This window comes from Varroa jacobsoni, unplaced genomic scaffold, assembly GCF_002532875.2.
Source record: "Varroa jacobsoni isolate VJ856 unplaced genomic scaffold, vjacob_1.0 scaffold_1464, whole genome shotgun sequence".
Lineage (NCBI taxonomy): Eukaryota > Metazoa > Arthropoda > Arachnida > Mesostigmata > Varroidae > Varroa > Varroa jacobsoni.
This window is the reverse complement of record NW_019214366.1, coordinates 118,587-132,199: the sequence shown is the minus strand read 5'-3', so window position 1 is coordinate 132,199 and position 13,613 is coordinate 118,587. Positions and strand designations below refer to the sequence as shown.

At 40.3% G+C, this 13,613-nt stretch overlaps 1 protein-coding gene across 3 annotated transcripts in view; it reads right to left on the bottom strand.

Moving 5' to 3' along the window:
* Positions 1 to 14: 14 nt before the first annotated feature.
* Ptp36E (protein tyrosine phosphatase 36E) overlaps positions 15 to 13,613 on the bottom strand; it is an 85,835-nt gene continuing 72,236 nt past the window's right edge. For all 3 annotated transcript variants that reach the window (XM_086972454.1, XM_086972455.1, XM_086972456.1), the window contains exons 9-16: positions 11,394 to 11,543; positions 9,477 to 9,576; positions 7,867 to 7,943; positions 7,370 to 7,501; positions 6,398 to 6,526; positions 4,149 to 4,341; positions 3,320 to 3,450; positions 15 to 2,942 (exon numbers count right to left, since the gene is read on the bottom strand). In XM_086972454.1, the coding sequence (XP_086828580.1) occupies positions 2,772 to 2,942; positions 3,320 to 3,450; positions 4,149 to 4,341; positions 6,398 to 6,526; positions 7,370 to 7,501; positions 7,867 to 7,943; positions 9,477 to 9,576; positions 11,394 to 11,543 (1,083 nt within the window). In that variant the 3' untranslated portion in view covers positions 15 to 2,771. The remainder of the gene's footprint in view (positions 2,943 to 3,319; positions 3,451 to 4,148; positions 4,342 to 6,397; positions 6,527 to 7,369; positions 7,502 to 7,866; positions 7,944 to 9,476; positions 9,577 to 11,393; positions 11,544 to 13,613) is intronic.

Below are 13,613 nucleotides of genomic sequence, written 5' to 3'. Positions count from 1 at the left end.
ATATTATATAACATAAAAATAAATAAAAATATGGCTCCTTCGTCTGAGGGCAGCGCTGTAAGCCCAGCTGCTGCAATGCCTCTATCAAGAAAAATCTATTGGGTTTTTTGTTGTTACGGTAGCGGCCCCAATTAGATATTCCACGGACAACCACTGCGTTTGTGTGATTTGATCTAGACAACGAGCAGAATTAGCCGAGAGACTTAGCGACCCGTTACAATACATCACGTCGGTTGTTTGCAAAGCTACGAAAATAGCATCGTTCTTTTTGTAACCAGATGAAGTTGTGAAGGCACACTGTGGTACCTCCTGGATTATTATTACAGTTCCATTTAGGATGGGACGTATTGTATTGTCCTTCAGCATTTCGAGTGAGGAAGTTGAAATGCGCAGAATACTTTCTAGTTGAAAACCTGAGGGCAGTACGTAGTTTTCGTTCACCTCTTCCTTTCAAGGTCCTTCTCCGTACCTTTAGATTAACGATAGGTGCTACCCAGAGTATTCTGCGCGATATCGTTTCCTGAACGGTGCTTCACTTGTTTTCGCCCTGCCGTAACTTGCGGACTCAAGCTATGATAGGCTTTAGAGTCCTCTGTAGAGTTGGGACTCATAAGCTCTGTACTGAAGCCATGTAGGCGCATTCTACTAGATCGGTCGTAAGGCCACCAACTGCGATCGATAGCGATGCTTGATTACAAATAAGCTCAATCGGGATCGACATTAAGTGCTTGTAGAGTGTCGCATAGCTTCGGAACTACTTTGATTAGAAGCTATAAGACCTGAACAACTGGATGAGTGAAAGTTCTACCATCTGAAACTATTGAATGTGTCTTTGGACGGACAGCTACCGTTGTTGGAAAGTCAATTGCCCTTGAAGATCAGTATGATACGGATGAGAAAGTTTCGTAAACTAACTTCTGCTGCCTGAGCTACTCCAGTGGATGACATAATTCGCTGATATTGCCCTTGAGCAACACGCTAAACCTTGATGGTGTCTCCAGCCTGCTGGCTTTGGGTTGAAAAATCTAACGCCATTTTCAGAACATTTCGCCACCACACTCACCAGGGGATCCCTGCGGAGCAATCTCATCTCTTCGATGTTCCCCTTAAAAATGCCAAGTAGGTTCTAACCGAAGGCGGTAAGCTCATTCCCTATAATTTTGTCCTCTAATAAGTACGTAGGTGCCAAAAATTTCTATTTCATTACCGTTTTCTTCATGTTTAAAGACCATTGCTTGGATCTTTCTGTTGTCCACTGGTTGTGTTGTTCCTCGTTTTTTATTATATCTTCTCTCGAGTGCAGTGGTTTTAGGCTCTAAAAGCAGTCCGAAAGATGCTCATTTTGCTTGCCTTGGTAGCCTGTTACTCGACTTGGCTTTCATCGTTGTCTCTTTTAGAGGCTCTTTCCTTCTGTGCTTGTTTGGAAATCGGGGGTTTGTGGCCTACAGTTTTCCAATATTTCATACGTTGTTCAGCAAGTGGCCTGTTGTGGACGAGTCCGCCAAAATGCGTTCATTCTATGTGTTAATGCCAAGAACGGCATAGGTGATAATGACTGCTCGCCACACTATGCACAGCTGATAGTTGAGCCGAATCGACTGACTGATCCTCACTGGATATGGATGCTGTGTGCAACGAAGCACTTGTAGCATCGCCTGTAGTATATGCGTCATCGGTTTCAATTAGTTCGTCAAAGACAGATGGTCTGTCGCATCTTCTAACTCAGGCATGACCTATGGTACTTTTTAAGCTTTCAACGGTGGAATACTTCATGGAAAGCACCGCACACAGTTCACAGCTGTGTGGCCTTACACCGAACAAATGGTGTAACTTTGGAAGTACGATGTACACTGGATCAAAACACTTGAAACACGAATCGTCACTATGCCGCCTCTGTTTGCGCCCTGCCAACAATTTGCAGCAAATCTCATCCCACCTCTTGTAATAGCGGCAGTTCAAATCCCCGCATTCAAGCGTAGGAAATTTTCACTTCACACATATACACACACGCACACATAGGCAGACGCACATAACCCTAAGCGTACGAAAGGACCCTATTGGTCCGCTCCGCACCACGGGTTTCTTGCTACATATAACACGAATATAGTGGATCCTTGTACGTGTGCTGCCAGTATGCTGCAGCACTGCGAACGACATGAGAAGCTAAAGAAGCAAGCAGGTAGACATTTTAATGTGGTCCCAATGATGACGGAATCAGTGATTCACTGAATACATATGATCGATCTTGATTCTGTACCCTCGTAGTGATCAGGTCCGTGTAGTCACCTGACCGGCCTTTTTGACTTAGGATACGGCAGTCTTACCCGAACCGATTATTCGAGATACAAACCGCTCTGGGCAAGGTGAAGCTTTTCAAAATGAATACGAAACAACGAGATGGTCCTAACGTCACCTTGAATCGTGAAGCACGTTGGCTCCTGTGCTTGCCTCACCATTCGTTCGTTTCTATCTCCTTGTTGTCCTGCCCCTGATCCGTACTTTGTCTGCGAGATTATTGCCTTTCGTAGTCGCTCTCGCAGTAGTAGTAGCGGAAGTGGTACTTTTCTTGTTTTCATCTGCTGGTGATAAAGGAGCCGGGAAAAGGACCTTCTGGTGACAGCAGCTACAGGAACGAGTCGACGCACAACGTACGCCTGTAACCCGCGATCGAATGGTCACGTAACATTTCAACGGAGTAGCGGGCGAGAATAGCATGCGGGTAATATAAAAAAACTGGCAGAGGAAAAAAACGCCAAGATTCTTCAGGAAAACTAAATCTTGGGAACCTGAAGGGTGAATTGTCTCGTGCCGCTTGATTGCTGTTCTCCTGACTCGTCCTTATTTTCCGAGCCAGAAGCGATGACCGCCGGTCGTACGCTATCCTTGTTCAGGTAGTGTACAACATAATGCTGTACCAAATCGTAGCAGTACTTGTATTCGGTCTGAAAGAAAAAGATCAAAGCCAAACAACAAAGGCAGGAAACACCAACAAAAATAGTCGAGTCAGGCACTCCTCCTTTGTAAAGTGCATACAGTTGCTATTCTGCGACAGGGTATAATACGGTGTGATTCAGGGTGTCCGCTTATGGCTAGCTAATGTGTAGCTTGTTTCGTCTTTATCTGGAGGGTCGGTCTTTGCAGGGGTATAAAAAATACCGGTGCGTGTATGCTGAACGGTAAAGTTACCTCAACCACAAGCAAGAATTCAGTCGCAGCCTAAGGGTAGCATCAATGCATGATGGAACCATTGCAACAGAGCACACGAGCGGGAAAACCTCAATCAAGAATAATTCGTTTTGAAGTCGTTTAAATTGCTCACCATGTTTTCCACCAGCTGCACCCGATGTCTACGCACAGTGCGGACTGCCTGGAAAACATCAATCTCTCCATGTTCGATTACCTGCTCGATGGCCACGTTCGCCGCACAATAGACTCCAGCTCGGCTTTTGCCTGAAACGCAATAGCCAGGGACAAATTTCATGCAGACAACTTATCCTCTATCTCTTTCAAATGCTCACTTGATATTATTGTTTCATTGTTGTTGCTATTTAGGATCTGAGACATTGTAAACATATTGCCGACTAGATACCGTTATCGCTCACTCGGATCTCAGATGTCTTTATTTGTGAATACTATATTCGCAAAAAATTACAATTTTTGGCTGTTTGAAATAAAGCAGTTCGCCTAAAAATAATACGTTTGATAAAATAAATTCAATCAAGATTTCTTCTATTAGAATTCTTGGATTTCTAGACGAACGAAATTTCTGTTTAGTTGAAAACGTACCAAATAACAGATTGTCTAAGGTTTGAAGAACATAGAATATATTCTTGAAACTTTAGGTACTTTAGAAACTGATATGGGCATCTAGTTCATAGTACATTGCCCTTAAACTACATTCACATCTTTGTGTAGTCTGTCTAGATCTTTCCTAATGGCTAGGTTGCTTTTGTTTTTCTAGGGCAAGACACTGTATCGGAGCTATCGCTGAATGGCTACGTACTACAAATATTACTATGCTTTGGTCATCAAGTGAGATAAAAGATTAGGCTAATTCATAGTGTTGACTGTACGCAAGTATTTCTCTCCATTTATTGAATATGCGTTTGTGTCAATGTATAGCCAAGCCGGCTTGTCCCGTAGCTAACCGTTGTGGGAAATAACGAGCACCGGTCCATACGTGGTACGTTGCCTCCATCGTTCGACCATGTTCATCATCTCGACGAGCGTATTGGTCGACGTGGGCACCCGGTGTCCTTCTGGCCAGCATGTGATCTGGAAGAACTGGGTGGTCTTCGGTTCTGCTTTTACCCCTGCCATCAATTCGGTAAGGGAGACCACCTATATAGTCGAAAATAAGCAACAATAGAAGATTAACAATGATAAGCACCGGTTCTCTTGTCTACGTGTGCTTTGCCTTATTGCTACCATTTGCTTCTTATAGGCGAACGGTATACTAACGTATTGCGATGTCGAATACTATGTATTGTTTTTCCAAGAGAACAATTACCAAACCTAAATTTCGCTAAGTAGTCTAAACAACAGTTCGTATTTCAGAAGTTTAGGACAACATAATTTGTATTAGGAAGTATCAGCTGAACAGTACTTTCAACGAACTTATTAGTAACTTTACTTATTGCTGAAATCTGTAAATAGGACGAGACGGTAGGTGCTAGTCGCTATGGCGGTTATTGCATGATTATGTTAATTCTAGTTCAATATGGCTGCAATCTGCGAATTGTTTCACTCTGTCGATACTGCATCTAGTCTAGTTTATTTAGTCTTCGCTTGAGTATGTCTGTAGTAATTGTTTCGTAGGTCTGAACGGCGCTCGTGGGCCGTTCGTCATTTGAAATGACTATAAGTAGCAACAAGCCGATTGACACTTCCTTACAGACTAAAATTCTCTTTTTTTGAAAGGTGGCGCCGAAAAGGTCGTTCAAAGCACCATATTTATTACTGCTCACGACGAAGTATTTATCATAAAATATCATTAAGAAGGCGCGGTCGACAACACTCATATGTACAAACATTCAAAATGTATCGACGAAGGCATGCATTTGAAAAATAAGCTCGAAAGGAAAATCACTTTGAGCTTCAGAAATCTAAATCCCATGTAAAATCGTCTATTCAGCCTTGTGGAAACAGTATTCAATTTTTTAGGGGCCGCATGAGAGCTGGCAGTAATGGAGAGCATTGATTTCGGACAAACAATGAAGAGCTTAATCTTGACTAGGGTTTGTCAAGTCAGTAAAGATTACGTAATAGCTTATTTTGATTCCAGTTTCAAAAAAGGCGCACTGCGGGCCGCGAGGACAAGGTTGTTGTTTGGTTCTAGAAACAACTAGTTTTCGTCTGCTACCAGGGGTAGTGAATGCCTGTTACGATGTTGATCAGAAGTAAATATCCAACAATTCTTAACCTAAAATCCAATAGGTATTACAAGTAACACATCAAAAGAAGCCCTACGGATTTGCTTATCTTTTTTTTCCTTTAGGTAAGGTTCAAGTGAAAGATCGTCCGCGAATTTGCTAGTGTATCTACTGAATGTCCAGTCTACATGTGGAAAGTACATGATATCGATTTCTTCATTAGAAGAAGAGAATTGCATTTCCCTTTAATTGCTCAGCTCTTCCCCTCTAGTGAGTTTCAAAATAGATGCATGTTACCGCACACGGACTGAGTTAAACGTATGATAACTAGCAGTAGCTTGCAGTTAGTTTATTCTCAGTTAGACGTTATGTCTAGAGTAGTATTAGTTAGTGTTCCCATAAAAATAGACGCGACCTTCATAAAACCTCGGGCTTCGGGATATTGGCAGCGAACAGCCGATTTGGCTGTTTACTAATAGGTACTAATAGTGGGTTTACTAATAGGACCGATTCTATAGAAAAACGTTAATGCCCTAGGATTAAACTCTATCAATCGGCTTTGGATTCGTGCTTTTGCGTGCGTTAGACGGGGGGGCTAAGTACAGTTTTTTATACAGCTTTAATGACTGTGTCGAGTCTCAGGTGAAAACCCTGTACTAGCGTGTAAATGCTTTTTGTGGCAATGTTACCTACGTTTATGTTGCAGACTTCACAGACTATTCCTGGGCATAATGGCAGTGTAACCATGTTACCCTATTTATTGTAGACATGTATTAATAACTTAATAGTCCAGGTGTCTATATTAGTTCTTACTCTTGTAATTTAGCCAGTTTAGTATTAATAGTTTATGAAACTTGAGAAAACCGTTTAAAATTTCTGTTCAGACCTGATATCTTTCGAGGCTATAGACGGCTTTCGAGGTCGTATCCTTCATATTTATTTACGTGAAAACCTTAACAATGTAAAGCAAAAAGATACGTTCCACCCTAACGTATGGAAAAGCAAAAGGTGTATTTATCACATACCTTCTTGTTGATCCGGAATATCCACGACTTAATTTTCTGATAATGCGAATAGGAGACGACGTCGACGGTGAATACGGGCCCATATTTCATGCGTTTGTCTCGCTCCGTCGGCCAAAACGCGGGAAATGTCTATTGAAAGATTCGTTGAATGCAGCCGCGAAATGTGAGCGAATGGGAAAAGTGTTCCTTCTGCCACCCGTTATCCAATTCATACTAGGTAACGGGTGATGTAGCATACTTTGTATGTCGTCAAAGACGTGCATCAGCTAATTTTTCTAACATACACATGATTACACACTACAGAGTGTAGACATCCGAGCATATACGAGAATCACCGTTCTGTCTATACGAACTCATGTAACTATGCATATGCTACTTTGATTCTGACACGGTAAGTTTCCATAGCTATAGATGGTAGCTATCTAGAGTGAGAAAGACGTTAGTCCTTGTTCAGCGTGAACGATTTTCAGGTACAATGAATCAACAGAGTATCCGGGGCGTTCTATCACAAGGTACTGTGTTGGAAAACAAATTTATTCAAATTGTAATTCCAGTGAATGCTCTTACGATGCCACTCACGTAACGCTCAGTACGACCCTATAAACCTGCCAGGCTTTTTTCACCAGAGCAAGCTGCAGTGAACCAATCTGAAAATAGTATTCCACGCATGTATCAGCAGTAAAGTCGTGGGGCTTTTTAGCCCTATATTCATTAAATCTATATTTTGTCTAACACGTGCATGTGCCAAATGCAGATCGAGTGCTAGACGTCAACGTCACACACAGGTACTGTGTAGCTCAAGAACAGTACGGAGTGAGAGAATGAAAACTAGCCAAAACGTTTATGAAAGAGCAAATGGTGAATTTTACCCGAAAAGGTTAGAACAATTTTATATCTAACAAGTTTGTAGGTAATAGCGTAACTTAGTGCTCGAACAGTAAGCAAGGAGCATGTAACTTATTTCATACGTACATGTGAGGGGGGCGGATCACATAGGATGACAACAGCGTTGCATCCGTGGTCGTATATGAGAGACCAGACGTCCTGCGCAGTGCTTTGTAAGGGCCACTCCGTCACAATGTACTCCTTGCTTCGCGTATAACCCTATGACATAACAATAGCAGGAAGGCCGAACTGGAGGGTCAAACTCAAATCAAAGAGTATTGAGACATCACGATACAAGCGATAACAGCAACCGTATACTTAAAAGAATAAGAAATAACTTGAAAATGATCCTATTAAAATAACTCTATTGTTAACATATAGCCATACCTTGCAAAGACGACCATAAACAATAGCATCGAGATTCGATTTGTCGAGTTTTCAATGTATTGAGCGAGTATTTGAAAATTCTGTGCTACTGAAAGCTCGACAAACTGTACAATGGAAAACCTATAGATTCGTTAGCATCTAATAATTTCTGAAAGGACTCTCATTCTATTTTCAGCATATAACAATGATCCACTTACGTCTACAAATACCGCATTGATGTAGTCGGTGTTGTCGTTACTTTGAAAAGTCGTAAGGTAGGGCCGGAAGTTATCCGCTGAAATGTGGAACGAACGGAATCCAGTAGCTAAAAAAAACGTTCTTCAAAAATAGGAAACGGTGGCATGCACGATTTTTCCATCCTTCCCATAAACACTCCATACATTTACTGATCGATGATTGAATAATAATTTACTTCATATTTACTGCCAGCAAAATGTTCGGCGTTTGCATTTAGTTAACTACATAGTCATTACAAATCAGCCAAGTTCGTACTGCCATCGTCGTAATAACATTGCATAGGGTAGAACAAAAAACTGCTGGAACAAACATCTTTTATCGCCTTTGTATCACACACTTGTCGACGTAAGCAAGTGCCTACGATATTGCGAGAGAATAGATTTATATAAAAATAAGCATCGAACAAAATTAGTAAAATACTTAATACAAAGGAATGGGTGCACCTATAGCTCGGACGATATGTTACAATAGATAAAATGTCTCATAAGCATTTAACAAAGACGCGATATATAGGAATTACTTTTCATCTAAATAAGGAACCTTTTCCTAAGTGACCTCGAATTAGTAGAATAGAATAGTATCTTCACAGGAGTGATTTCTATATATAACCTACAGCATTGTATGTATTTCGTATGCAGTAACAATGAACTATAGGAGAAAGGACATAATCTAGGCAGGTACACGCTCCTACAATACAATACCTGAATATATTGGCTCTTCGTATTAGCTTTCTATCGTGATTCATTTTTTATACGGATGCTAACGTTGTTCATTATGTATTAGGTGTCATATGGTGTCCATCTAATAAGGAGGACGGCTGGCAGTACGCGCAACTTACGGACCTATCAAAATCTTTAATTTTCACAAAGTAGAGATCTCTTTTTGAGACATGAGCGAGTTAAGCAAATCACAGGGGCATTGGTCAGCCTCTGTCGAGCTCAATTTATATAATTCAATAAATAAATTGGTTGGCACCAAACGGAAAGCGATGAGCGCTGCATCAGGTGAGCAGACTGTAAGCCAAAGGAAGACAGTGATGGTGCGGGAAAGGCGAGCATAATTTAGAATAACAACTTATTTGCTTCAAGTATCATTATTATTATGAATTAGTACTAACTGTGGGCAAGAATGGAAGATTTGCTTTATTAGCTGCAACATAGGTAACTTAGTTTAGGGAAATTACCCCCTTATAAATAGTACACACTAAGGAACTAATTGCATTATGGCTTATGTGTCTGTGAGGAACCTAATTGCATCATGCATCTTATGGAACTAATCACTTTCAGAGGCCAAGATGGTAGTTAGTATTAAAAGTACACCCTGTATTAGGCGTCTATTCACCTAAGATGACCATAAACATTTCAGTAATTCATAGATTTAGGTAATGTAAATAGAATTTTACGCGTGATTAGACACTGCGAAACTGATACAAATTTTCTTATTATCGCCGCAACTAAATCGATGTATGTATGATCCTGAACTTCAGGAAGATACGTAGGTTCACCTATACGTGAACTGGAATATCTAGTTAGAAGCGCTCCATTGCCTCCTATGACAATAAAACACTCACGCGGAACAGTAGTAATATCACGGTTTTTCTCTCGGTTTTCCGGCCTGTGACCTCCGGCGCAGTCGCCAATTGACAGTCTTGTACTCATTTTGCTTACTTTCTGGAAATGAATGAACAACGACGTTATACACACTATATATATATATATATATATTAATGACTTTATTTCAATATTAGCTAGTTGCCCAAAGGTTACTGAGTAAGTAAGAGATGACACATCTCAGAGACGACAAGCACATACATGATAGCCCAGAATACTCTGTAAACTGTTTGTATTACATATATATGGCGTTTGGGGATACGATAGCAACACAGACATAACCCAATTCGTCGCCGTCGCCGAATGTAATGCTGAAGATGAACTCACAAACATATAATTGGAGTAAGTTTATTTTATTGCAATCCGGATTTGGATAGAAAAATGAAAAAGCTTATTGAAACAATCCAGTAGCGAAACAACAGGTAGTTATAGGTTAGGTAGGATATAACCAGTCCATATTAGAATGACTGCATATTAATAATACAGTTCATAGTTAGTAAAATTAATAAGGTAAAAACAATTGCAACGGATTATTAATAACGCCTATTATTATTATATTGTTTGAACAGGTTCATTACGACGGGAGAACGTACTAATTGTACAAGTAGCTTGTGAACACATATTCAGATTAAAAAGCTTTCAACGGCCGAATGCAATGTAGCAAACCGTTAGAGTTCTTTTTTGGGTTTATAATTTCGGCCAGCATGACCTTCTAAGAGGGATGGTTGGCAACAGTTGAAAAGTTCATAGTGGCAGGTTGCTTACACTCCACAAGCTCTCAAAGAAAGGGCTGTTTTTTGCTTAAATTGTGCCAGTCTGAAAAGCTGCATAACTTTCACAATACCTATACACTACCCTATTTAAATATCTTTATTGTACTCGGATATATCTACGGGGAAATTGTGGTACATCTCAGCCCAAAAGGCCGATCCTCGTTGTTAAGAAGTGTCATATATGCTTACTCATACGTGTGACTTCTTTAAGCAGACGTGTTTCATTCAAAACTCTACAATGGGGTCATCCAAAACACCGAAAAATCAGGCCGCAATTTCTAAAATGTTACTCGAATTATTTGCCACACATCGTTATGTGTGTGACAATCACTGTTATTACATCATAACGCGTTCTTCAGTTTAATTGAGTAAAGGCTTATTATAATACTTGACGTTAGCCTGGAAGTAATATTAACAAACCAAATTGATGAAATAAACGGTACGATTAGAGCGGGCCGAGGCGTGTGGGTTTGAATAAACTGTTCACATTTTAAAATTGACAGCTACAAATGTGTTTATTTGCGAAAATGGTTTAAAAAAACTACAAATTGTGGTGATTTGACCGTTGAGACGAAATGGTTATAATGGGAACGCGTGAAACGAGCGACAGAACGATATTCTCAATCGGAAAGCGGGACAATTCTAAACGTATGACGTTCTCACTCAATTAGGATGCATTTGCTTTATTTTTAAGACTGCATGTAAAAAAAAACGTATGTTAACAAAATGCTGTCGATCATTTCGTCGTCGAAAGTCCACGTTGCTAAATTTTTCAGCTTTTCTTCTATATAAACGCTAACGATCATCCGGTTGGCTCGATGAAAATTGTTCTTTTGGATCCTTCAGAAGTCTCGTGAAAGTAATGACATCGGCCGTCGATGTTGGGCAAAAGAAGCGCGAAAGGATTGGATAAGCATTTATCTCCACTTAAATTGCAAAAAATCAGGAGTTGTTTCCCAGCATGTTATTTAGTTCTAAAAAAATAGGGTTTTCATCTCATATCAGGGGTAGCAATCTGTCATGACAAACACGCTGTCAAAGTTTTTCCCAATTTGAGCGCATCACCTTGAGTGTATGTATTATTTACGTGTGAGATATACTTACTGCGTACTCACGCTGGTAGTCGTTGACCCTAGTGATGGGATTTTTTTGCGACTTTTGCTTAAACTTGTGAGCTATCTCCGTGACGCTAAACCAAGTCTTGCCGCACATGAAGGCCTCGTCTAACGTGTCATAGATGTACAGGTATTGCTCCTATTGATGATATGGAAAGAACAAGCTTTTATTATGAATGTTGTCCACTTCACTGCAGCTTATTGATCTAGATCCCCTTTGAGTTCAAAAAACGAGCAGAAGAATTAAACGCTATTTCTTTTTTGAAAGAGCAACTTTAAATTATCCACATAGTTGCTTTTGGTAGGCTTGACGGTTTGCAATTTCCCAAACGATGAACATGATTGATTAGTTCCGTGCTTCTGGCATCTATCCCACTTGTCTTGGTTATATGCGTGATTTAGAGACCACATTTGGTATACGAGAAAAAGGTAGGCAGTTGCATCTATCTTCTTCGTGTGTTCTCCGCAGGTGTCGTTCCGGAAAGGATATAGCCTTTCAATGATGCCGAAAATATTGTTAAGACGTAATAAAAGTAGACAAAGTTGACTTAGTCGACACAATTCTCTACATTGCATCAGGCTAATGCTATTGTAAGTTGGATTCGCGAATTTTCCGTACAAAACATTTGTTTGGTTTCTTACCCTATTTGGTATGATATAGGCAGTGATCACGATTCTTTGCAAAAAGTATTGACTATTATTAATGAATCAGTTTTTTCATGACAGTCGCGGCGGTTGTAACTCTTGCGTGAAGCAATATCCTGTGCAGATCCCTTCATTCAGAACGAGCATAAACATCGTGTACATTTATACAACACTTATTTTGACGGACTGAATAGCTAAAAACTGATGGAATATATATATTTATATATTATATATATAGTACATCGCATTAGGGCTGACATTAGGCCTGCTCATCATAGGTCTTAACAGCAGACCGAAGTGGGCTTAATTACCGCCGTGGTAATAGCTCACGGTTCAGATCAGGTACGGTTCCATATACAGGAAACAGAAGATAAGAGCCAGCTGTGAGTCAGTTTTTTCTTAGATAGCTATACAGATAAGATATCAATCTTGCTAATCCTGTTACTTCGTCGACCTTATGTCTGTTAGGCTAGCATTTCATCTAACACACACGAGCATGTAAATGCTAGCATAAACAGAATTTAAGGCGATTTTGAAGAAATACATACGAAATCAACTCCTTCCAAATTTAAGTTGCACTTTTACTTACTACTTAAGGTGCATTGGCCATAGGTGATTGCGCCACAAAATCAATGAAAAGCCTATAGCAAGACGTATGCGTGGAACATCTTTAGTGCGTATAAAGTCTGCATAAAAGAATCTATTAGGCAGTCAAGTGGCCGCTGCCTATAGGACACGACTGTTGTCGAGGCTGCACCAGATACTTAGTTCATAAATAGTACAGGCATCGATATCGTCATTATCAGCAGTTCTATTCAACTTTATTTGCGATACTCTGTTGAATGTGTATAGCCATAGGTGGGCCGAGCTCCACTCTGATTCGGCAAAAATGACTTTGTTGTATTCACATCACCAGGTAGTTAATTTTCGGCTTGAGTAAGACTTGCTTTCTCATTTTTCTATTAGTCTGCAGTAAGCCAGCAATATGATTCACCTATCTTTTTTAGGCTCTTGTTGATTAAAAGAAAAATAAAGGGCAAGTCGCATCCTGCAGCCAAATTCCCCCCGCCCTCTTAACATGCCTGCAGGACTAATAAGCTCCGAATGATATCTCTTTTATTTAGAAGTTACCTTCAATGATACTTTGTTACAAAATCTGCTGCTTTTGCTGTTATCACTTTGAGGTCTTACTCAGATCTTGTTTTTGCACGAGTGCATTTACACGCTCTCAGAACCACGTCCATTGCTCACCCGATTAGATCGTCAATTATAGTTCGGAACTTCACCCCTAAAAGGAGTGTGTGGCATCTAAAAGTAGCTTAAGAACAAAAGGACGAGGAAGGCCCCATGTGCCAGGGCCCAGCATTCGTAAAATTCGTAGCGCTGCCATTTGATATAGGCCTGCAGTCGCGGTTGGGAACCTTTGAAAGGAAAACACCAGGATAATCAAATGCAAGCAGTAGTTGTAACTTAAATAGTCGCAAGTGCGAGACATTCGTCACGTTTCTTTCAGGGTACATTTTTTAGAAAGATCTAATAGTGACTCGAACAATGTCTAGGACTA